The sequence below is a fragment of the Dromiciops gliroides genome, chromosome 1, assembly GCF_019393635.1.
Source record: "Dromiciops gliroides isolate mDroGli1 chromosome 1, mDroGli1.pri, whole genome shotgun sequence".
Lineage (NCBI taxonomy): Eukaryota > Metazoa > Chordata > Mammalia > Microbiotheria > Microbiotheriidae > Dromiciops > Dromiciops gliroides.
The window spans coordinates 351201019-351227312 of record NC_057861.1 but is presented as its reverse complement, the minus strand read 5'-3'; the positions used below and the strand labels follow the sequence as shown (position 1 = coordinate 351227312).

General features: G+C 33.9%; 1 protein-coding gene across 3 annotated transcripts in view; it reads left to right on the top strand.

Annotated features, from left to right (window-relative positions):
- The window catches only part of SEMA5A (semaphorin 5A), a 664838-nt gene that overhangs the window by 539320 nt on the left and 99224 nt on the right, over positions 1–26294 (top strand). For 2 of the 3 annotated variants that reach the window (XM_043978812.1, XM_043978813.1), the window contains 4 exons: positions 1479–1660; positions 10845–10988; positions 20913–20930; positions 21168–21315. In XM_043978812.1, the coding sequence (XP_043834747.1) occupies positions 1479–1660; positions 10845–10988; positions 20913–20930; positions 21168–21315 (492 nt within the window). The remainder of the gene's footprint in view (positions 1–1478; positions 1661–10844; positions 10989–20912; positions 20931–21167; positions 21316–26294) is intronic. The other variant, XM_043978814.1, reaches the window with a different exon arrangement.

Sequence of the window (26294 nt, the reverse complement as noted above, 5' to 3'; positions counted from 1 at the left end):
ATAAACACATGTCAGCAGTATTCTGAAATGATGGATTGCAGCTCTTTCAGCTATATTTAAAAGAATATCAGCTTGTCTCTTCCTTGAGAAATTATAGTATGTGAAAAAAGAATCTTAAGAAATATAATTACTAGTTAAGAGATGAAACTTTTGGTGGAGTGTATGGGGTATAACCAGCACCAAAAGTTATATTAGTTTCATGCTATTTGAGTGTAATTAGGCTTCTTCCTTTTTCAAACTATGGAACAAATATACTTTATTTTCAGGCTAAAATTGAGTTCCAGGTGTTGGGTACAATTATTAAACAAATGGAGTAAATACACCTTGGAACACTTCTTTTGCCTATGTTCATAGTTCAATGTAGAAACACGTTAAGATATGAAATTTTACATTTCCTCATTTTTTGCCTTTAGTGAATTTTTTTTCACCTACAATTTTTACCTTTTTTCCTCAACTACATAGTTAACCTAATAAGAGAGTTAATATTCTGAATAATATGCCAAAAGCAATCCAAATGAAAATCATAATCTCACTATAATTTCCTTTGTATTAGGCATGCCAGAAAAGAGGTATGATAACAGAAAATAATTGAACCAAAAAAGTTTCTTTTATTTATGAAATCCAATATACTAGGACTTTAGATTTGAGTTTGGACTAATAACTATATGAATACATTGAAATTTCACCACAGACTCCAGGCCCACATATTAATTAATCTATGATACACCTTGAAGCAGTTATCTAATTGTTAGATCAGATGAAATGCAATAGTGACAGTTGTTCATCTCTTGCCATACCTCATGCCCCTATATTTTCCATATCAATTCCAACATGACAATCACCTACCAAGCAAGGAACCTCTCAAAAAAGAAAAGCAGCACAGCATATTGTATATGGACTTGGCCTTGAATCTAGGAAGACCTGAATTCATATTTTACCTCTTACCCTTTCTGCCTATGTGGCCAGGTAAGTCTTTAGCCTTTCATTGGACACTCTCTCAGACCATAATTCATAGGGAATGGGCCAAATTGTCTTAATAGAGTGAGTTTCTTCACCCAGTAGTTCTCTATGTCAAAAAAACTTTGCATCTAGTAGTTATAAGGATCCCCCTTCCTCACTGACTTTCACTCATATTCTAGTGTATCATTGTTTTCAAGAAGAGATATGTAAGGTGGACCTGCTTGGCATAAGGAAAAATCTTACTATTTTAACTCTCACAACTCTTTTGAATCTTCTGTGTTCTCTCTCTCTCTCTCTCTCTCTCTCCCTCCCTCCCTCCCTCTCTCTCTCTCTCTCTCCCTCTCTCTCTCTCTCTCGCTTGCTCGCTCGCTCTCTCGCTCTTGCTCTCGCTCTCGCTCTCGCTCTCGCTTTCACTCTCTCTCTCATCTTTAACCAAGGCTGTTCACCTCACATGATGCTTTTCTCATTTTCCTAACTTAAATAAAAATCTAAAGTTTTCATTGTGCATTTATTTCTAGACAAGGAATTTAACTGTGGATGGAAATTATGGAGCCTGGTCACCATGGATACCCTGTACTCATACAGATGGCAATATGGTTGGTTCTTGCCTCTGTCGAACTCGTTCCTGTGATAATCCTTCTCCTCAGTGTGGAGGCTGGCAGTGTGAGGGCCCAAGCATGGAAATTGCTAATTGTTCCAGGTATGTTACATGAAAATATGGAGCATGGTATCATTGGACAACTGATTTAGAATAAAAATTATCTTTTTTTCTTAAACACTGCTTTTAAAAGTTATAAGGAGTTTTTAGATGATTCCATTATCTACATCAGGGCTTCTTAAGCTTTTTCCACTAATGAGCCATTTTCACCTGAGAAATTGTTACATGATCCTGGGTATACAGCTATATAAAATTAGGTATTCAAATGAAACATTTACCATCAAATTTTTTGTGACCCCCACCATCAGTTACATTACCCTACCATTTTTCATCATTAGTCCTTTGGAATTGTCTTAAATCATTGTATTGATGAGGATAACGAATGCATTCATAGTTGGTAATCATAAAATATTGATGTTACTGTCTCCTTATTCTGCTCATTTCATTTTACTTAAGTTCATGTAAGTCTTCCCATGTTATTCTAAAAGTATCCTGCTCATTGTTGTTTTTAATAGCACAATAGTTCCAATACCCAGTATTGAGTGTCACCATGGGTCTCAAATTCATTGGTAAGTTAGTGGGATGTCTACCCAAATAATGAAAAGACTTCCTTGGTGGAATAAGTAGCTGTTAACAGTTTCTTCCAACAGGCTATGAATGCAGTAGAAGCAGGCACCGTGAGGTGCTTAGAGCTGGGTGAATCATCGAAGACACCAAGGTCTTCTGATTCCCAAACCATCACCCATCATCTTGACTTTTGTCTTGCCACTGGACTCTAATTGTTCTGGGAGGGAGAGTAAGGCTGATGACTTTGCACAAATTTAACTCACTTAAATAACATTTATATATGAGTTTAAAAAAATCACATACCATTTTAATGCTTCCATAGCAATTACATACCACAACTTGTTCAGCTGTTATCCAATTAATGGGTATCTTTTCAATATCTTATTCTATACCACCACAAAAAGAGCTGACATAAATATATTGTACATATAGGTCCTTTTTCTTTCTTGCTTTGGGGTATGGACATACTAATGGTATTGCTAGGTCAGAGGGTATATGCAGTTTTATGGCCCTTTGGGCATACTTCCAAATTATTTGCCAGAATGATTGGATCATATCACAACACAACCAATAGTGCATCAATGTTCCAAATTTTCCATGTCACCTTCAACATTTGTAATTTTCCTTTTCTGTCAAATTAGTCATTCTAATAGGTGTGAGATGCTATCTAAAATTGTCTTAATTTGCCTTTCTCTAATCAGTAGTGAATTACAGCACTTTAATATAATTAAATAGCTTTGATTTCTTCTGAAAATGCCTATTCATAACCTGTGACCATTTAAATTGAGGGATGGCTCATATTCTTATAAATTTGACTCTGTTCTCTATATATTTGAGAAATGAAGCCGTTATTAGAAAACTTGCTTGAAAAAGATTTTTTCCTCTCAGTTTCTTTCATTCCATCTAATTTTGACTGAATTAGTTTTGTTTGTGCAGAATCTTTTTAATTTGATGTAATAAAAATTATCCATTTTATATCCTGTAATGCTCTCTATTTCTTGTTTGGCCATATATTTTCCCTTATCCATAAATCTGGCAGGTAAAATATTCCATGATCCCTTAAGTAGCTTATATCACCCTCTATATCTAAATCATGTACCCATTTGAACTTATCTTGGTATATAGTTTGATATATTGGTCTATACTTAGTTTCTGCTGAACTCCTTTCTAAGTTTTCCAAGCAATTTTTGTCAAATAGTGAATCCTTGTCCCAAAGTCTTGGATGTTTAGGTTTGTAGAACAGTGAATTTCTATGCTCATTTTCTTTTAGCTATAGCTCCATTTCTAGAACAATATTGAATAATAGCAGTGATAATGAGCATCCTTACTTCACCCCTAATTTTTTTGGAAAGCATTCTAACTTATCTCCAATACAAATAATGCTTGTCAATGATTTTAGATTAATACAACTTCTAATTTATTCCTATGCTTTCAAAAAATAAAGTAAGTCAAAAGCACAGTTCAGATAACCATCATTAGATGAGACTGCATGTCACCAAATCAAAAATTATTCCTACCCATTTTTTGTTGTAAACCCCATACTAATTTAAGCCCCATGTTCCTACCATTGAATAATTGTACATTGATGCAAAATAAGAAATCACATGTTAATCCCTTAGAAACATAAACAATGGTGTACAGCTCATCTTTAATTATGACACTACTATATGGAGGCTCAGAAAGGGTATCTAAGACAGTAATAAAGTTTTCTGATGATTTGTCTTTACATGTAGTCAGCAGTAATAACGGGGAAAAAACATTCAAACATTACACCCTAGATCTCTACTTGACTCTAACTTTTCTTTTTCTCTCTTTCACAGAAATTAATGAGTTTTAACTCATCAGGTTTTTTTCCCTTTAACTGTACTCAACCTAATTGAGGCATTGGCTTACATGCTTCTTGGTCCTCATTTATTTTGTTTTAAAAATATCTTTCATGTCAGTCCTTAAGGAGGAAATGACCCATTTTCAGGGTAATGTAGGTAGGTTTGCAAAGTGGTAATTTATGAGTGGTTTTTGTTTGACAATAAAATGTCAATTACCATGTGTCTCAGGGCATGAAAGATGTGCTCACTCAATTTACTAAAGCCCATTCAGACATTTCTGGAATTAAAGCATTTGGAATCTCTAGTTTTCTACCACTAGAATCGCCATGTAAATGGACCAAAATGATATAGAATGATCTAGCCTTTTAGTTTCATGTAATCCAATAGAAATACAGCTATTTGACCCTTTCTGGGTGTAGAAATTGGTGAACAAGTAGGAAAGTTGATGAGACTATAGGTGAGATCAGTCCTCAGAGGTAGGCAAATTCAAACTGATGCGAGGTTTCATTGTGAAAGGTTTTATACATTACTAACTCTAACATAACCCCAAATTATTCCAAGTTTCTTGCCCTTATTCTTAACTTTTTTTGTAATTTTTTCCTTATGCCTTCTAAATGTCCCCTCCTTGTCCTCCTCATTCTCACTCACATTGTACCAATGCACAGAGAAATAACAGCTTGATTTCACCTCAGGCTTTAATATATTGAGAGCCTGTATTCCTGTGTTGTTTTAGAAAAACTGAGCTTAGATAGTATGAACTGACAAAAAAGAATCAACAAAGGAGTGGAAATAATCATGTCTTCCTCTCCCAAAGTCACTTGCAGAAACATGCTCAACTAGATCCTATGATTCTTTTCTCAGAACTTCCACAGATTTGTCTTTGTTTTAGAATTTCTTTGAAATTCCTGGCAAAAGGTAATTTTCAGAAGTTTTATTCTCATGCTGAAATAAAAATTCTAGACCATCTTAGAACTCCATATAAATTATTTCCTACTAATGAACACAAGCTATTAGCAGATTCTTAAGCAGGTTAGAATATATTCAATCTAAATGAATGCCATATTTATACCTCTTTAAACAAAATAATATCATGAGATCAACAGGAAATTTCAAGGGAGTGATTAAATATTTTCTCTTTATGTGTTACATTCAAAGAAAGTGTCACCACCACCACCACCACCACCACCACCACCACCATTGTCATCGTCCTCAAAGCAATCACATAAGGTTAGGGTTACAGACGTGGACTTTATGAATAATATACTCTAAGAATCTTCTCTATAACATATAAAATAGGTGGTCATCTATTCATGAGGACTATGTTTGATGATTTCCAGTAAAAACAGGGGAAATTGATGCCATAAAAGATTAGCAATAAAAATCTTAGACAATTCTAATTAATATCCTTCAATATCAGAAGAAGACAAGATATGTCCTTAGTACATTGAGCATTTTCAGTTGGATTTATGAGAGAAAATTAGAGACAAAATACAGATAGAAAGGGATGGGTTACTACTTGCACTGTGGCAAGGAATACCAAAACAATGACATTCTAGACACATTGGAACATTACATGGTCATAAAATGATAGATTTTGAGCTGGAAGAGACTTTAGAGGATATTGAAAACAATCCCTTCATTTTGTAGCTAAGGATACTGTGGCACAGAGAGGTTGTTGTTTGCCTAGGGTCATATAGCTAGTGAATGTAAAAGAAAGGATTGGAAGACCACGTAACTGCCAATTAAAGTGATTATCAGGGAGTTCTTTATGATTAATTGAATATACATAACTGTCATTTTCACAGATCTAAGATCTGTCATGTGGGCTTGTGGATTAAGTTTAATTTAACTTATATATATATATATATATATATATATATATATATATATATATATATATTGAGTTTTGTATTTAAGACCTCTCATTTTCCTTGTGTGATCCTGAGCATGGTTCCTTGGTACTTGGGTTGCTTCTTTCTTTTTTTTTTTTTTTTATTTATTTATTTTTTTTTATTTTTGCAGGCAATGGGGGTTAAGTGACTTGCCCAGGGTCACACAGCTAGTAAGTGTCAAGTGTCTAAGGCCGGATTTGAACTCAGGTACTCCTGAATCCAGGGCCAGTGCTTTATCCACTGCGCCACCTAGCCGCCCCACGGTTGCTTCTTTCTTAATGATTGAAATATTTTTTTTCTTTAATGTGGGCACTCTGCATTTTGTTTATGACACACATGAAATTTTTCCTTGTGTGGCTTCTTTGAATTAGTTATTGATTTTCATTTGTGATTTCTTAGCAATATACTACCTACTTTTTAAAAAAAATCAGTTTTCAAAGAGTCTAGAGATTTTTAAATTATGCTTCTTTGACCTGTTTTCCAGTTCTGTTGTTTTTCTTTTATGCCAAATGATCTTTTTTTTTGTTTGTTTAAGTCAGTCTTTTGATTTTGTTCTGATGTTTCTTGCTATGATATGGAGTCATTGATATTTGTGTGATTTATTCTAATTTTCAGGGAATCTGCTACTTGGGTCAGATTTATTATTTCCTCTTCTAAGCTATTTTATTTTTCTATTTCCTTCCTCAAGTACTTCAATTTCATTTTCCCCTCTCTTGCTTCATTTCTTCTATGAATTCATGTGGGTCTTATGGAAAATCCATTTTGGGGGGGGCTTGAAAACCTCCCAGGAGGAGGAAGGCACCACCTCTCAAGGCAGCTCATGTTATTTATTTATTTTTAATTTTCCTCAGTTACATGTAAAAATATTTTTTGAGTTCAAAGTTTTTTTTTTTTCCCCACTCTCCCTTCCCTCCCCGCTCCTGAGGACAGCAAGCAATTTGAGTTAGGTTATACTTTACTATCATGTTCAACATATTTCCATATTAATTAGAACAAAAGGAAAAAAAGTGCAAGAAAGAATAAAGAAGAACAATAATAAAAAAGCAACAACAAAAGTCAAAATAGTATGCTTCGGTCTGCATTCAGACTTCATAGTTCTTTTTCTGAATGTGGATAGCATTTTCTACCATAAGTCTTTTGGCATTGTCTTGGATCATCGTATTATTGAGAAGAGTTAAGTCTATCATGGTTGATCATCACAAAATGTTGATACTGTGTACAATGTCCTCTTGGTTCTGCCCATTTCACTCAGCATCAATTCATGTAAGTCTTTTCAGGTTTTCCTGAAATTCATCTCCTTATCATTTCTTATTGCACAATGGTATTCCATTACATTTATATACAACAATTTGTTTAGCCATTTCCCAGTTGATGGGCATCCCCTCAGTTTCCAATTTTTGCTAAAACAAAAAGAGTAGCTATGAATATTTTTGTACATATGGGTCCTTTTTCCCCTTTTTAAGATCTCTTTGCGATATAGACCTAGTAGTGGTATTGTTGGGTCAAAGGGAAACCAATTTTTTTTTCCTTCTAGTCTATGTATCCATAGTGTTATCCCTCCCCCTGGATTTTTGGGATTCATATTACTAAAACTTCTGGGCCCTCTTTGGTATTTCAGTACAGTAGTAAGAACAGTACCCCTGTCCAAGACAGATCAGCCTTGGTTTCTATTGTCCCCTTAAACGACTGTGCATTTATAGCCATACTACAATTTTCTTAGTAGCATACTGTGTTTGTGCTTCCTCTAACAGAGACTGAATATGTCTTTCCCCTATTTTAGTCATAAAGGGAGGCTATAGGCCTCCTGTGTTGCTCTGGCTTTGATGGTAGTCTCCTTTCTTGTTGCACATAGGATTCTGAGGCTGTTTTGTGAAATTATAGGGTGAAAGAAGTGATATTATCTTCCACTGGATTTCTTGATATTGCATCTGGTGAAAATTTCAAGATTTTACTGTGAGTAGATGTTAGGAAACCAGAGAACTAGTTTCAATTCAGGGACCTATCTTGGCCAAAAGTTTTAAGCCAATTACTGAAGGCTTAAGCACATTAAGTATTTTCACTTTTGATTTTTCTGATTCACTTGGCATGATGGAGTCTTATTATTTTTTAAATAAAAATCTGAAACCACTCAGGAGTAGTAACGATTCTTTCATTTTAACCTTAGCATAGTCTTGATAGTCTCCCCCCTACCCCCCCCCCGAATTGATGAAAATAAAGTGTATTAACTTTAATTTAGGGTTAATAAGCTATTTCTTTTCCTTCTTTCGAAAATTTTAATAGGTGAAATAAACCATATTAAAGTGATAGCAAATGGGGCAGCTAGGTGGCACAGTGGATAGAGCACCGGCCCTGGAGTCAGGAGTACCTGAGTTCAAATCTGGCCTCAGACACTTAATACTTACAGCTAGTGTTAGTAGTTAGTAGTGGGCAAGTCACTTAACCCCAATTGCCTCACAATACAAAACAAAACAAAACAAAAGATAGCAAATGCCAGTGTATGATATTGTCTATTTTCTTGCGAAACATGATGAGATTATTTCACCTTATTTTGGGATTTAGGGATATCGTAGATATGACTCTTCTGTCCCCTCTCCTCACAAAAGACATATATTATTCTTTGTCAAGTAAATTGATAGAGGCAATACCTGTTAATTCATTGCTATAGATAATTTCTGCATGAGGAAACTCCCTCTAGCAAAACAGGATACACCTTCTCTGCCACTTATCATTTCAGAGAGCTGCCTCAGAGGAGACAAAATGATTTTCCCATGGTCACAAACTAATGGGTCTGAGTTGGGGATTGAACTTTTTGGCTCCAAGGGAAGATCACTAGTAAATATAAATGTGAAACTGTTATTAAAAAATTCTAAGGAAATTCTTCATTTGATTTTCCATTAGGAAGAATATTTTAACTCTACTGATAATATTGGATTTTGATCATATGAAATCCTTTATTATCTTAGCTAATTCATTTTGATTGGTATGAACAAAAATATGACGAAAGTACTACAATATTTTGAATGCATTTATTTATTTAAATATATAGATTAAATATCATAAGTCATTATTTTGAATATTATGTGAACTGGAGGTAAAATAATGCACTGTCTGTATATAAGCAAACAATTGTTCTAAAGAATTAATTTTCATTCTCAATATTTATGATGAAAATTTGATTTAAAAAAGCTTTTGATATGGTTGAAAATATAATTTTAAAAGCTAATATGAATAAATTTCTAAAGGAAATATAATTTAAAATATAATTCTTATGGTAATCACTAATATTTTAGAAAATTATAATAAGTGTACTTCAATTATAAAAGTGAGATAATAATATTTATCATATATATATCATAGGGTTGTTATCAAGAAAATTCTTTGTAAACCTCTGAAGAAATATATTAACTATATTACCAATATACCCTTGTTTATGTACAGAATATATATGCATAGTCTGGATATTTTAGTTAAATCATAATATCAATAGTATATGTCTATAAATATGAATAATACTTTAACCTTATATGGATATAGTATGTATATTTGTAAAATCTTGTTATTTCATATATAAATTAATATACATAATCTATAATCTAATATTATACATTTATTTGTAACATTTTTAATATGCATCATCTAATGTGACCAACAAAATAAACCTTTGATATGGATAAGTATTATTTTCCCTTTTTTTTACAGTTGAAAGAACTCAACTTGAGTGAGGATAAATGATTATCTTGAAATCTAGGATTACTAAAATATATTGAAAAAAAGTCACTGTAGCTAGAAACTTGCAAAGTTAGCTCAAATACAAATCTTCAGACTACAAAGTCAGCGTTCTTTCCATTTTATCTTCTATACTTTTATTAGGCTTTAAATACAGTATCACAATCATCAGCTCAGATTGCTATCATTTGAATGTGTTTTGTATTTCTGTTCCTTGTTATCAAAGATATTTATAGTCTGAGAACAGATATACATTTGTTTTTGTTTCTTTTTTAGAAGGGTTTCAGGAAGGATTTGGAGAGTCATTTTGATAAAAAGGATAGAGTATCAGTGTCAGCCAAGCCAATCTGTTTTCCATTCCTTTGTCTGATACATACTTGCTCTTTGGCCCTAAGATAGTCACTTTACTCCTCAGTGGCCAATTCAAGTTTCCCAACTGCCTTATAGAGGAAGCTTCCTTATCAAGAATCCCCTATACAGATTTAACCCCATATCTATACATGTGGCTATATATGTATATATGTATGCATGTATATGTATATACATATATATATATATACATATATGTGTGCATATATATGCAACAGGTTAATATTTAAGGTAAAATAAAAATTAAATTAAAGATTAAAATTTAGAAGGAAACTTAGAACTTTGTTTTTTCAGATAAAGGCTCTGAAATCCAGATAAGTTGAAGTGACTTGCCCAAAGTCACATAGGTTGAAAATGCCAGAGTTGGTTCAAAGCTAGATCCAAATCCAGTGCTTTTTGTCCTGTACCATGCTAATGATTCAGTGGCCAACTCTTAAAATAAATAACAGCATGCAAACAAAATGATGCAGAAATCATATATAGAGATTTGTCTTTAAATTCCTTTTTTAATGAAATATCAATGCTCTATATTCAGTTCTCAGATTGAGCAAATGAATTATTTTTAGAGTTGTTTGAGGATCATCACTGAAATGTTTATAACATTTTAAGTTTATTTATGTTATTATCAGAATTTCCCATCTCGAAGGTAGAATAAGGTATCTCGAACATCAGTGGAAATATAATTTGGAAGACATATTTCACTAGATGTGCCATCCATGTTAATCCTTGTGACTGCCATACTGATGGCTAGAATCCTGCTTTATTTTTTTTTATTAACAAGGTTGCATTTGGTGCCAGTTTTCTACAACTGAGATGTATTATTTCCCCCCCCCCACACCCCAATAGAAATGGAGGCTGGACTCCTTGGACTTCTTGGTCACCCTGTAGTACAACCTGTGGCATTGGTTTCCAAGTTCGTCAGCGTTCCTGCAGCAACCCTACCCCTCGCCATGGAGGCCGGGTGTGTGTGGGACAGAACCGGGAAGAAAGGTATGTGGACTCTTGCTCTCTTCAGAACTTCCATCTCTCATGCTTGATGTCATGCCAGTGTGGTGCAGTTGTCCCTCAGTTTTAGTTATAGCTGTATCTTACACCTAGCTGTGACATCCCCTTCAGTTCAATCTGGAGCCTCCTCTTTTTCTGACATCCTTCAGTTTTCACAGACACCGCATGTGTGACTGGACTGGGGAGTTGGGGTGCTTGTTAGGTTCACATGCCTGAACTCTTTACCAACCATCTGATTCACAGGAAGCCAGTTGTGCCAAGATATTTCTCCTTGTTTTTCTGGAGACCTGGAAAATTTATTTCACTGGAAAATTTATTGTTGCTTATTTGAAAAGCAATTTCACCTGACTTAAAACCCACAATCCAGAATAAGGCATAAAAAGGTCACACTTCTATCTTATTGGTCAGCTCAGTTCAACTTTTTTTTTCAACCTTAAATAAACATATGCAGTGATAGAACATATTGGATATATATACACACACACATATATCTATATATGTATATACATATATATGTATGTGTATATGTGTGTGTATATATATGTGTGTGCATATATATATATACACATATATACATACATATATATACATACATATATATATATATATATTGGCAGGGCAATGAGGGTTAAGTGACTTGCCCAGGGTCACAAAGCATATTGGATATTTTCAAGGTTTTGTTTATAGTATATAACTAAAATGGGCAGAAATTTCTAGTATGTACTTTAATTTTTGAGCAAACTAAGCCAGCACTGTGGTTCAAATCTTTGCGTTCACATTCTGTATAGAATTAAACATTGGCTTGTACCTTCACAAAATGTCCACCTTGGGTATACAGCCTTTGTGTTTCCAAGGTACTGTTACTTATGGTGAAAATATAAAACTTCTGGCAAATCAATTACATTCTTCTTTTAAATGATTAACTCTTTTAAGTTGTTTTAAAAGATCATTCCATAGGACAAGTGTATTTCTTCATAGTAAAACTGGTGCATACAAACAAATTATTAAAACACAGTATGTGAATAGCAGTTACAATTAATCACCTCTGTAAGAACCATAGTGCTGACACAATACACATATTCCTATGCAATTTGTACCTAAAGTGAATTTGTTTCATTATTTCTCAGACTATGAATGCTTTCATTATGGAAGAAAACTAAACTTTCCTTAGTTGTTTACAAAAAAATTTCCTTTGTCGCAAAAGATATATTCCTTTCAATTAAAAAAATGTAGTTATATGTTAAAACTATTATTTATCATTATGAAGCAGTATCCCGGAATGATACTATCTTTGAACTATCAATGTCCAATGAAAAATGTGATATCTTACTTAAGATTGCTTGGTCTTAGTATTTAAAATTATAAAATTCTGGAAAAATGGTTTTTCATATAGTCCATCAAAAAAAACACTATTTTTGGCTTATGCTAAGTTGTCACTGAAATCACATTTTTCTCACAAACTTAGCAACTGTTATCAGCATTCCCAGGCCAAGAGATTAGGAATGAAGTGTGTATGAATGAGTGAATGTGTGTGTGTGTGTGTGTGTGTGTGTGTGTGTGTGTGTGTGTGTGTGTGTGAGAGAGAGAGAGAGAGAGAGAGAGAGAGAGAGAGAGAGAAGTTTAGTACTTATGGAAAGGTCACAGAGCAAAGTAAGCAAGCCTGATTACTTTTAGTTTTTAAATTTCCTTTTGTTACAGAGTTTGCATTCATTTTGTCTAGGAGAAAATCCAATTTGTGTTCCAGATTAAGAGGAGGAAAATGGAAATTTTAGGAATAAATGGGCATTGTTAACAAGATGAATAGCAAGGAGCAGTGCCCCTGAAAGTTTTCAGGAAAATTCAGCTCTCCTTGACAAGCCATCTGTGAAAGGGGCAGTCAGAAAGGGTAATGAGATTACAAAGGCTGCTTAATGATTTATTTTCCCAGATCTTCATAAGTTAAAATGATGAGTTTGTGGATTGGAAATACCAACTCTTAGATCTGTCTGCACAGACAACATTTACTTCTGTGGCTTTTGCCATACAAGTGAGCTGCTGTCAGGAAGGAGATATCCCAATTCCAGGGATGGGGAAATTTGAGAAAATAAATCAAGGTGCAAAGACGTCATGGCCATCTGTCTATGCCCAGTTCCAGAGCACTAAAGGACTATGTTCAGGGAGCTGAACTACTTACAAAATCATTTCGTGTATTGCTAAACACCATTAGTTCCAAAAACTTGTGGGTGGTCAAAATTACAGCTACCTTTCATCAAGGGTAATGTGAGGATTACACTTTGGGGAACTTTCTTCTGAAATGAAAAGAAAAAAGAAAATGCTGTGTGGCATCTTAATGAATACCATATAATACAATGAACCAACATGTTATCTGTATGCCAAATTCTCTCTCTTGAAATGTTCATTAACATTCAAAGGTATTTTTTATGGATACATGAAAATCTGTGAGTCTAATTATGTGTACACTTTGAAATATCTTTTCTGTTTTGGTTAAAATGATCTCCTCTCCAAAACAACCACATAAGTATTTCATGGGATTTACTTTGATGGAGAAGTATCAAATAGTCAGAATAAAATAGGAAGAGAAGGAAGAAATGACCTCTGTGTGAATTGGTTCCCAAAATTAAAATAAGTTATCAAAGAAGAAATATGTTTCCGTTTGATCTGGTAATCTTAAGGACCAGTGGGAGTTTGCAATTTGTGTATCCCTCAGACTTTCAAAGCTTATCTTTGTTTGATCCTGTGGCAAGCCAAGATGATATTCTTAGAAGTAACCTGCTTACCCAAATGAGGTCAGTTAGTCCTCTTTGGGTAACTGCTAATGTATTTGAATGTCTATTATGACTGGAGCAATCTCGAGCTGCAAGCTAGTGAATTTGTCTTTCCCTTAACAAAGTGAGGCCTAATAAATCTAACCCCCCTATATAATGAATAATAAAAGGAACAACATCCTTGCCAACATCACAAAGTTGATTAGGCTAGCAGAGCTAATAGTAAGAAATTCATAGAGCCTCAGGGACCCAAGAGGTATTGGAGATTAACTAATATAACCCCCTTATTTACAAAACAGAAAACTGAGGCACAGAGAGATTAAGTTATTTGCCTATGCTGTCATTGGTAATAAATTCCAATGAAGGTATTAGAAGTATGATTTTTGTCTATTAGCCTGGGGCACTTTCCAGTTCCATATTCTTTCATTCATTAGATTTCTTTACCATAGGAAACATATTTAAAATATATTTATAATTGTAAAACTTATTTATGAATCAGCCATTTCTCAAATCTTTTATTACAAAGCCTTTTTTTAAAAAAAACAAACCAATCAACACATCAACTACATATATGACAGTATTTTTTTCTACACTTATAACCTACCCACATCTTCATTGAAAGGAAAAGGGGCATTTCCATCCAGGCCATAAACATAATTGGTTTTTCTATTTATATAGCATTCAGTTTCCTCTTATTTTTGGTTCTTTTCATCTGTTTATTTATTTATTTAGTCTCTGCCTTTCTAAAGTTAGCTAGCTAGCTAGCTGGATGGATGGATGGATAGAGTTACATGATTATATGTATTTCTGCTTATTTTTCTCTGCATTAGCTCATATAAAACCCAACATTTCTCTGAATTCTTCATTATTATTGTTTCTTATGGCATAAAAATATTCTATATTATAATTTGTCTAGCCATTTCTCCAACTGAGTGAAAATACTTCAGTTCCAACTCCCCCCCACACACACACACGCACACACACACCACAAAATATTGCTTTGAATGTTTTGTTGGACATGGCACCCTTTGTAAAAATCATTAACCTCCTTGTATGGGCTGAGCAGTTGGATTTCTGAATCAAAGGGTATGAACAGTTTGTTGTTGCTTTTCAGTTATTTCAGTCATTTCTAACTTGTCATGACACCATTTGGAGTTTCATAACAGAGATACTGGAGTGGTTTGTCATTTATCTCTCCAGCTCATTTTATATATGAGGAAACTAAGGCAAACAGGATTGAGTGACTTTCCCAAGGTCACATAGCCAGTATCAGAGGTCAAATTTGTATTCAGGTTTTCCTGACTCCAGGCCAGGCACTCTAAGCACTGTATCACTTACCTGCCCTTCAGACAGTTTACTATTAAGTAAATTTAAGCAGGATAACACTAAGTATTAGGAAAAACATCTTCCTTTCTATAGTATAGTATATAGAGTAGACGGTCAGTCTATAAGCATTTATCAAGCAAATAGTATTTTCCTTGCAATACGGTAAGCAGTAGGGATACAAAGAAAAGCAAAAATAGTACCTAACTCAAGGAGCTCATATTCTAATGGGGGAAGCAACATAGAGATTTAGTTAAATAGAAGATATATATGACTAGATAGAAATTAATCAAAGAAGGGGATCCACTAGCAGCTAGAAATAACGGGATAGGCATCCTACAGAAGGAAGAATTTGAATTGAGACTTGAGGAATCTGGGGAAACTAAGTGATGGAGGTCAGGAAAAAATAATCAAGAAAGAGCAGTGAATACAAAGACATAGAGATGAAGTGTTATGTAATGAAAAACCTAAGTTAGTTTAGCTAGGTCATAGAGTAGGTAGATCGAAGTAAAGTATAAAAACACTGGGAAAATAAAAAAGATGCTTGGCTTTAAAGAATTTTAAATACCAGAGGACTTTATATTTGCTCCTATATATAATAGGGAGGGAGGCACTTGTATTTATTGAGTAGGAGAATGACAAGGACAGATCTATGATTCAGGAGAATCATTGTTGTTGCTAAGTGAAGAGAAAAAAAATGTAATTTGTAATATTATTGGTCCTCTAATTTGCTTTCTAAATGCACAATGAGAATAACTTATAATGTCAAATTAAAGTGTTCATTTTAATGTATCATAGGGGACTAAAAATATTAGAAATGTATTTCATAAAAAGAATGTATTTCATCTGATCAGGCACATGCAGAGGAATACTTTCCTGAGCCTTCTTGCTTCAACAGTCTTATATGTCTTATACTAGAAAATAAATGATTTAATCCTAATATAGTCAGTCTTCCTAAAGTTAATATCCATTTTCATAAATGTATATAATTAAGAGTATATTCTAAATTCTCATTACCTATTTCAAAACTAAAGGAGATTTTTTAAAAAGCATATGTCAGTTATCAGTGGGTCAGAGAGAAATGCTTCCCATGGTAGATCAGTCTAAGTTTGGGTGCTTTTAAGGTATTTTTACATTGGAAACAGAATGCTAGACTCAATGTGTCATCTGTCTCTCCCAGGGTGGCAATTCCTCTTTGGCTATGTGAATGAAGACACAAGACCCAGAGGGTCATCGCCATAGTTCTAGCATTTTCTCTTTCCCTTCTGACCTTGCTTGCTAGAGAGAGGATGAGTTCAGAGGGCAGCAATTTCACAGATCCTTACAATGCTTGTTTTGCAGAATTACTATAGGAATAGACACTCAAAGGCCTGAGAAACAAGAAATTAAAAGGGAACAATAACAAAGAAAAAAAAGTTACTGGCTACTTGAAATGCAGCCAAAATAGAGGTCTTAATAAAACTTGCCTGAAAACCCTGGTCTGCAATGCCATTCTTGGGTTCACTCCTGCCATAGATCTTTAACTATGAAAACATAGCTGGTGTTTTCAGAGCTTGGCTGGGGTAGGCAAATGTAAGTCAGCTCTTGTGCACCAAGATTTATTTTCTCTTCAGAGAAAATGCAAGCTCAGTTCCAGAGATGATTTTATTTTATTAAAAGTTAAGCAGATTGTATAGGCACTTTGGTAGGGAATTTTTCTTCTCCCTGTGACACTTTTTTGGAGGTGAAATTTGTGAATATGCTTCTGGAATGTCTCAGCCTTTTATATTTTGAAAGCCCTAGCTTTATGCTCCTGCTTACTGACTGAACCATGATACAATAACATTTTTAAATGAAATCCAATACACCAAAAAGTATTGAATTGGGAGTCAAAAGATCCAATCCATCTCTCTGTTATTAGGGGCCTTTTAAACCTACATTCTTGGTTACGAATTTTTATATTATAGTCCAAGATACAGAAACTCCTGTGGCCCCAGTGTTATCTCTTCAGTTCATAAGACCATCTGTCTAGAGCTGCGGGGGATCTGGAGTTCATCTAACCCAACCCCTTCTCTTTGAAGATAATAGAACTGAGTCAAAAAGGACTTCAATCAACTTTTCCAAAGTTGCTTAGGTAGTAAATAAAAGAGTCAGTATTTGACATCAGGTCCTATGATGAACTTCAACATTCCACTATTTCAAATCTTCCAGAAAGACATTTTGAATTGAATATTCTAGTATCAATACAATTCAAGCACGACAAAGACAACACTGCTTATTTCCCTCCTATTGTGGGTCTTTGTAATCAGAGTGCATATTGCCAGTCTTAACACCCCCCAGGTAAGCAACTTGGACAAAACTTTGACTTATTTTTGAACTATGATTCCACGCACTAAATCTTAACTTTTTTGGCATAAAATTTATTTGATCTATTTTTGTCTTTCAGTCACATTCTACTCTACATGAGCCCATGGGTTTTGTCCAAGGAGTTTTCTTGACACAGATACTGGTTTGTCATTTCCTTCTCCAGTATGTCCTAACTTTACAGATGTGGTACTGAGGCAAATAGGGGTTGATTTACCTACAGTCACACAATGAATAGGAGTCTGAGGACAGATTTAAATTCCAGTATTCCTGACTCTAGGACTGGTGTTCTATCTACTGTACTATCTATGTTTCTACTCTTTTCCAGCTTCTATGACCCTGGTCTAGCAACTTCTTAGTTGGACTATTGCAAACGGAGCTTCACTGGACTTCTTGACTTCAGTGCTATCTTTTTCCAAGCTATCCTTATCATCTGTAACTTAGGTTGTCTTTGTTGTACCTTGTTTCACCAACGTTTCTAAACTCCGCATTGAGTTCCTATTTAAATATAGTTTAGAAAGGAAATAGAGAGAAGGAACAAAGATAATCCAATGTAGCTTCAAGGAAACTATGTTCTTAGACCATCTGGTTGAGATAGTTTTCATTTCATAAGGCATATATTGTCAATCCAGTGTGAAACGAGGAGACTTCCTATATAGGGAAAGCAGAAATTTCTTTGAAGTAGTTTATATTTTGCATATTTTGGAACAAGTCCAAGACCCACTTGTTGTATTTTAAAGCATTTTCCCAAATATCTTGCTTCTTTCATTGTTTTTGATTGCCTTAGACCTCTAGTGCTCTTTTTCTAGAGTGCATCTGGTCTTTTTTTCACTATTAAAATAATTCTCACCTTTCACTCTTTCCTAGAGCAGCCCTACTTAGAAAAAACACACTTGTCATCCTGCCCTTTTTACATACCAAATCCTTTCTCTTACATAATTTTAGTTGTTCCTGGATTCCTCCCTCCTCTGTGTAGTCTTCCTGAATTGATCAGAAAGGAGCTGTCTGACATTCTAGACATGAAATTGTCATTTCCTTTTCTTAACTCTAACCCCAAACTCAATCTTATTTTCCATCTCCAAAAAAAAAGTATTTCCTTCATTTGTATATGGAACATGTTTCAAAAGCCTTAATCAACTTTTAAGTTTTAATAGTTTTCAACTAGACATAAATTCAGTATTAGCAAGAAACATCTATATAATTTCCTTGTCTTTTTAATAAGGATTTTAGAGTTTTACACACATACACATATACATGCACTCATATGCAAAGCCCATAGATATACACATACACACACAAAATGTAGGGAAAATTATTTGGGGATATATATGTGCATGTATAAATATACATATTACATATATTATGAATATGTATAATATACATGCATATATACACACATACATACATACATACACATAGACATATATTGGATATGTGTATGTTCCCATCACTTTTAGACTCTTTCTTCAGTCATAAAAAACCCTTCTGTGAAAGAGATAAGTTCAGTTGAGTCAAATAAATCAATGCATTTTTCATGTCTAAAAACACATATCTCATTTTACACCCATTGACCACTATTTCTCTGGTGAGAGGCAAAAGACATGCTTCACTATCCATTTCCTAAAGTCACCTCTAGTGGATCACTGTAGTGATCATAGTTCTTTAGTTTTTCAGTGTTGCTTTCTTTATGTTATTGGCATCATAGTAGAAACTGTTTCCATGGTTCTGCTTACTTCAATCTCAATCAGTTCATGAGTCTTCTCAAGTTTTCCTTAACATTTTCATATTCATTATTTTTATAGTGCAGTTACTTCATGTAATACCCTTGCTACATTGTCATGCATGTATGGGCATTGGCAAAACATAAAGAACAATAGCCTAATGGGAAATCCTGGTTTATGTCGCATCTCTTTTATTAATTGAATATCGACCTTGTACTTCATTTTCTTTGAGCCTCAGTTTACTCACTTATAAAATAAGAACTTAAACTAAATGGTATCTAAGGTCTCTACTAGTACTTCTATTCTTGGATGGGCTGACTGAAAGTGTGATGATGACAGTGAGAATAATTCCTGCTTTATGCCCAGGTAAAGGAATGATTTCTGTGTGTGTGTGTGTGTGTGTGTGTGTGTGTGTGTGTCTGTGTGTGTGTGTGTTTTACTATATAAATTAACACTGGAAAGAGGAAACAAGCTTATATTCTGTTTATGTTTGGTAAGATAGCCTGATCCTCACAGACACATTGTTGGAATTTAAATATTCCCTTCACTATCCTAGGAGCACTTGCTTCTATTTCATATCAAATCACGATTAAGCTACTAGATTTATACTCTTCCCTTTACACTTCAGATAGCTAAGACCTAGAAGGGACAATGACTTTTCAAGTCATGTAATATTAGGCAGAGCTGGCTTTTGAAGTCAGGTCTTCAGACTCCAAATCCAGTGTTCTTTCTACTGTATTATACTGGTTCCTCTTTTGTATTAACCAATCTTCAAACTAAGGTCAGTAAATTACAGAAGGCCATATTCTCTGTATGAAACATTGATAGAAGGACTTTGAAATATGCAAATTCAGGTTTAGTACTGGAATTTTTTAAAGAAATAGTTTAAAATATGAAGAAAATCAGAAGATCCGTCAGACATTGGGTGAAAAAATACTAGGGAGCAAGAGAAGCAGCAATGTCTAATGTGGTGGATAGAACATAGAATCAGAAAGACTAATTTCAAATCCCACTTCTAACACATACTAGTTATATGATCATGAGCAAGTTACTTCCTTCCTTCACTGAACCTCCTTTTCCCCATTTGTAACATCAGAATAATGATATTTATAATTAATACCATATGATGTTATTGTGAGACTTATATGAGATGACGTATGTATTATCCATTACAAAACTTAAAATACTATAAAAGGCAGTTTTCATTGTCATCACCATCACCACCATCACTGTCATCATGATCATCATTATCCTACATAGAAAGAATATCTGAAAGCTTAGCTCATCATTGTGATCAGATCATTGAAAGATAAATTATAATCCTAGAGCAGAGCCTTTCTTAGATATATGTCTTTCTAATTTAGTTGTTTGGTATCTCTGTGAGAAATCTAAATTAGATTAAAGGAAACATAGGTTACAGGTAATATGACCAAAATTCCGTAACTGTACATTGAAGGAGTTATACAAGAAAAAAGTGTGGTACTAAAAATAAGGAACATGCTTTATCTCTCCTATTACTAATAAAATGAGATCATTAGAACAACTGAAATGGAGAAGTTAGTGATTTGAACACAGGGTAAGAGATGAAATCTAAATGAGTTTTGACTAGATTTCTATTCCCAACTCTCCTCTACCTTAAAAATATATATGTACTTAGAAAGTTAATTCCCTACAGAGTCATTTTCTTGATATTCCCTTTGTTCAGGTAACTGTATTTGAAGGTTTGTTTGTTTTTTTCCTTTTACTTGGCTGCATAGGAAGATCAATCCTGCATTGTGAGTTCAGCATTTTCTTCATTGTCTACTGTGCATCACCTTGTCTGTCTGCACACAGCATGGCCAATGCTACATCTGCCTCGTTCAACATGCAACCACTCCAAAGATAAAAAGCTCCTACACGTAGAGCATGTCCATGTGTTAAACATCTGGCCCAGTGATGGACAAAGGAGAGGTTGGGTCCCTTCTGTTGTATTTAAACAGTTTCCCTTTTTTTCTTGGTTTCCCCTGTAACAGATACTGTAATGAACATTTGCTGTGCCCCCCACACATGTTTTGGACAGGCTGGGGTCCATGGGAACGTTGCACTGCCCAGTGTGGGGGTGGGATCCAAGCTCGACGCAGGACCTGTGAGAATGGGCCTGACTGCCCAGGCTGTAATGTGGTGAGTAGCTCCCTCCCCACCCCCACCTTCTCAGAAAAGTTCATTGCATGCACAAAAAACTTCAAATGCTTTGTGAATCATACATTTTTCTCTTGTTTAAAAAATTATTTTGAGAGACTATTATGGTGTTAACTGGGGCCTTCTTCAACTAAACATCAATATATGCAGCAAAATGTTTGTAGACAATTCCGATTTCTGCTAACAGAGAAAATTCAATGTACTTACTTAGAGTCAGCACATTAAATATTGGGAAATGGAAGGGATTTCTCACATATTAGACACATGCTAAATTTCTGAGTAAAGGATATAATCAGTCATTCTGAGGTTTGTCAAAATCTATGGTCCTTTATGTTAGCACGCATAGGTGCCAATTCTCAATGAACAAAAACCAGCTCATGGTTTTGTTTTTCCTTCATCGTGGCAGAACTCTGCTTCCTTTAATGCTCTAAACCCACAAATTAAATCCCCCTTCTAAAAGCACTTTAAACACTTTTCAAAGGGTCACTTGTCCCTCTTCCTGATGAAACTCTCAGAATGTATTGAGCAAATTTAAGGCCTGCTGTTCTTTCAAAATATTTGCCTTTCTGTGGTGCCATTCACCAAAGAAAATGCATGGCAGAGTGTGTGTTTAAAATTCTCTGAGGTGAAGAAGTTAAACAAGAATGGAACTTGGAATTTTTCCACATTGATCTTTTCAGTTAATCATATAATACTTACATTCCTTGGTTTGTAAGGCTGAGCAATATTTCTATGCTTCTATGTGATCTGTTCTCAGGCTGGAGTAAAAAATTATACATCCCAGGTAGCCTTGGGGAATTCTCCAAGAGAGAAAGTGTTATGAGGTGCTTTGTCAGATATTACACCTGACCCAATGAGATTTTGTTTCTGGGATATGTGATTAGATTTCTTCTCCTTTACCTTGGCAAAGATATTGTAGTAATGTTATCAGTTTCAAATACTGAATATACAGACAGTTACTCCTGTGTCTGGCTATAACAGTCTTGGATTCAGTTAATCCCCATCTTTAGCTATTGATAGGAAAGGTCATTTTTAAAATCCCTGCATTTTGTTGGCTTTTCAGATGCTCCAATTTCATTTAAAACCATTTTTAAAAATGTAGTATTTTCACTCTATAAATTTCAAAGCTCTTGGTAAAAGATTTAAGTATGATAACAAAGTATGTTGTTTATTAAACATCAGTGGCTCGGGGTCTGAGCATGGGGGCTTAGCAGCCATATATCAGAACTTTCCTCACCAGAAGGGAGCTGTGGGGACAGTGGAAGGACCAAGCTGATTTGCTTGCACATATGTTCCTGAGAGCTTTGCATCAAGGGGAAATGAGCAAACTAAAGAGCACTTTAGGATGTCTTCTAATTGCTTATTGACTTCCACATTTATATTCATAAAATATTGTAATGAAGCTAAGAACATTTCTATCAAGGGAAGAGTGCAACCTGTCCTTTGTGGTCAGTAGGAGCCATATGAATATGCTGCTTTTCCTTCCGTTTGATTTTATATGTAAACGCTGAAACTTTTCCAAAAATTATTTTAAACATAGTTATTGATTAATTTATTCTTGCGAGTAGCCTATATCTTTTTAAGAGAAAGCTAAATGTAATTTATTTCAGAAGATATTTGGGCCATTTATTCCCATTTCTGTCTGTACTGAGGTAGGAATACTGAATCTGGCACCCTGAGATATTTAGGGAGGAGGAGTGATGAGTTTTGTTTTTCTGATTCTTTAGGGGTGGTTGAAAAGTGCATCGTTTCAATTAAATTTCTAAACATATATATGTATATATATATGTGTGTGTGTATTATACATATATTGTGTATATGTGTGTGTATGCATGTATGTGTTCACGCATGTGTTTACAGAGAGAGAGATTGAGAGGACAGATAGAAGGAACAAGTCACTGCAATTGACTTGTACATCATAGCTCAAATTAAGTTGTTTGTTTTTTTTTTTTAAATCAAGATATAAAAAATAGATTTAACAATGGAAAGAACCTTAGCAGGTCTTCAGGTATATCTCTCTGATTTTAAATTTGAGGAAACTGAGGCCCAAAGAATGAACATGTTGTAGCCATGTTCATTGAGGTAGCAAGCTGGCATTTGAATTTGGCTCCTTTGACTCCAAGTCTAATATTTTTCTACTATACCATATTGCTTATTGATTAATTGCAAAGTATTGGATTTTAGCTATTTTTCTTTCAGAACTCAGACTAGGTAAAACAATAATATACTATTATGATATCATTGAAATGTTGCGATATTTTACAGGATTGTAGCATAATATTATATGAAGGATCTTGGAAAAGTAAATTTTCTCTTGGCTTTGAAAATCTAAACAAAAGTACCATTAAGTTCAATTTCCAGATCTTTCCAAATTACAAAATAGTTGAGAACATTTAGTTCTTATGTTGTTACTGCAGTGTTGTGGTTATTTTATATAAGTTTTTTAAAACATCCTTGAAGGGCAGCTAGGTGGCACAGTGGATAGAGCACCAGCTCTGGAGTCAGGAGGATCTGAGTTCAAATTTGACCTCAGACACTTAACATTTACTAGCTGTGTGACCCTGGGCAAGTCACTTAACCTCAATTGCTTCCCCCAAAAAACCCAAAACAAAACAAAACAAAAAACATCCTTGAAATCATTACTTTTAGTAAGAATTATTATCCTCTCCCAACATTTAGATAAGTCATCCATTTTTTGGTTTTTATTGAAAATCATAAAATGAAGTTGAATGTTATGACAGCAAAATAACATCTAACATTTATATAGCATCTTAAGATTTTCAAAATATATATTTATTAATGTATATATATATATGTGTGTGTGTGTATGCTTGTATTTATACATATTTGTACATATGTGCATTATTTCATTTTATTCTCACAGCCCTTTGAGGTAGAAACCATTATTATTCCCATTCCATAGATGAGGAAACAGGCTAAGAGAGGTTAAGTAACTCCTCCATGGTCATACGGTTTATAAATTTCTGAGGCAGGATTTTAATTCAGATCTTTCTGACTCTAAATCTACAACTCCATGTACTCTACCATCTAAAATATAAGAATTCTGGTTAAAGAATATTAATAATATAATGGTATCCTGGGTATTCAAATTATGACTTGTTCAAGAGTATTTTTATTACCAAATAATGGAATCAGGGAGACATTATTTTAAGAACTCTTCTCTGAGAATCAGAGCACACAAGAAAACAGATTACTTCCAACTAATGGTATGAACTTGGGCACATCTTGTAACCTATCTATCTCTGACTTTTCTCAATTTCAAGATGAAGAATAATATCAAATATTTTAAAAATTCCTCAGACCTTGAAATGCCATGATTCCTTGACTTTATTATAACTTCTGTGAACTTGAGGAATTTTAGTTTATCATTTAAAGAAATCTCCCTGCACTACCTATGACTTATCTTTTGCCTTGAGCTGAGAAATATATATCAAACTTCTTTTTATTTAATATGGTGTGTTGAGAATGAGGTAACCAAATTTCTACAAAAATCAACTACTTACTACCACAATATAACTTTAGAACTTTAGAAATTGCATGTTTAAGAGATGTATTTTGATCTATTAGAGTCAGGAAGACAGTGGTTCAAATTCTGCCTCTGAAAAAGTTTGCCTTTGTGACCCACAAAAAGTCATCTAATGTCTCAGAGCTTTAGATAGCTCTCACTATATTTTAAATTAGAGAAGAATTATCCAATTGCACTGGTAGAAAAAAGTTTCCTAACTGGAAGTGCCTTATATCAATAAAAGCACAGTATTTGGACCCCTTTCCCCAACACCATTACCAAAATACAAGGGGAAAGTAATTGCTGATATAGTCCAGAAACAAATATCCCTTTTAGCCGATGTATACCCTGCCTTAATATTCTTTCTCTCTCTCTCTCTCTCTCTCTCTCTCTCTCTATATATATATATATATATATATATATATATATATATATATATATATATATATACTTGAATAAAAGAAAAAATGAAAGTGAAAAATAGCATGCTTCAGTCCATGTTCAAATCAATACCAATTCTTTATTTGGAGGTGGAGAGTAGGCTTCATCATTAGTCCTTTGAGATTATCTTGGATCATTATATTGCTAAGAATAGTTAAGACCTTCACAGTTCTTCAGTGAACAATATTGCTGTCACTGTACACAACATTCTCTTGGTTCTGCTCACTTCACTAAACATTATTTCATACAAATCTTTCCAGGCCTTTCTGAAATCATCCTGTCTGTCATTTCTTATACCACAGTAACATTCCATCACCATCATATACAATTGCTTGTTTAGCTTTCCCTTTGGATTCCAATTCTTAACTACCACAAAAAGAGCTTCTATAAATAATAACCAAGAATTTAATTAAAGAGAATGACAGCAATGAGACGACATTTAGAAATTTGTGTGATGCAGCCAAAGCAATGCTCAGGGAAAAATCTATATCTCTAAATGCATATATCAAAAAAGAGAGAAAGAATAGATCCATGAATTAAGCATACAATTTAAAAAAAACTAGAACAACAACAAATAAAAAATTCCCAGTAACACACGAAAACAGAAATCCTGAAAATCAAAGGAAAGTTTAATAATATTGAAAGTAAAATAAAAACATTGAACTAATAATTCTAGGAGATAATTTTATCGAAAAATAATAAAATAAATAAAGCATTGTTTGATTTTTAAAAAGAAAACCAAATTACTAATATTAAATATGAAAAGGGTGAATGCAACACTAAGGTTGCATGAAGTGAAATAAAAGCAATTATTAGCCATTAGTTTTCCTGATTATATGCCAGTAAAACTGATAATCTAAGTGAAATGGATAAATAATATTAAAAACATATAAACCGCTCAGATTAACAGAAAAGGAAATAAATACTTTAATAACCCTATATTAGAAAAATAAATTAAAAAAAAAAAACCATAGGGGCCAGAGCCAAGATGGTG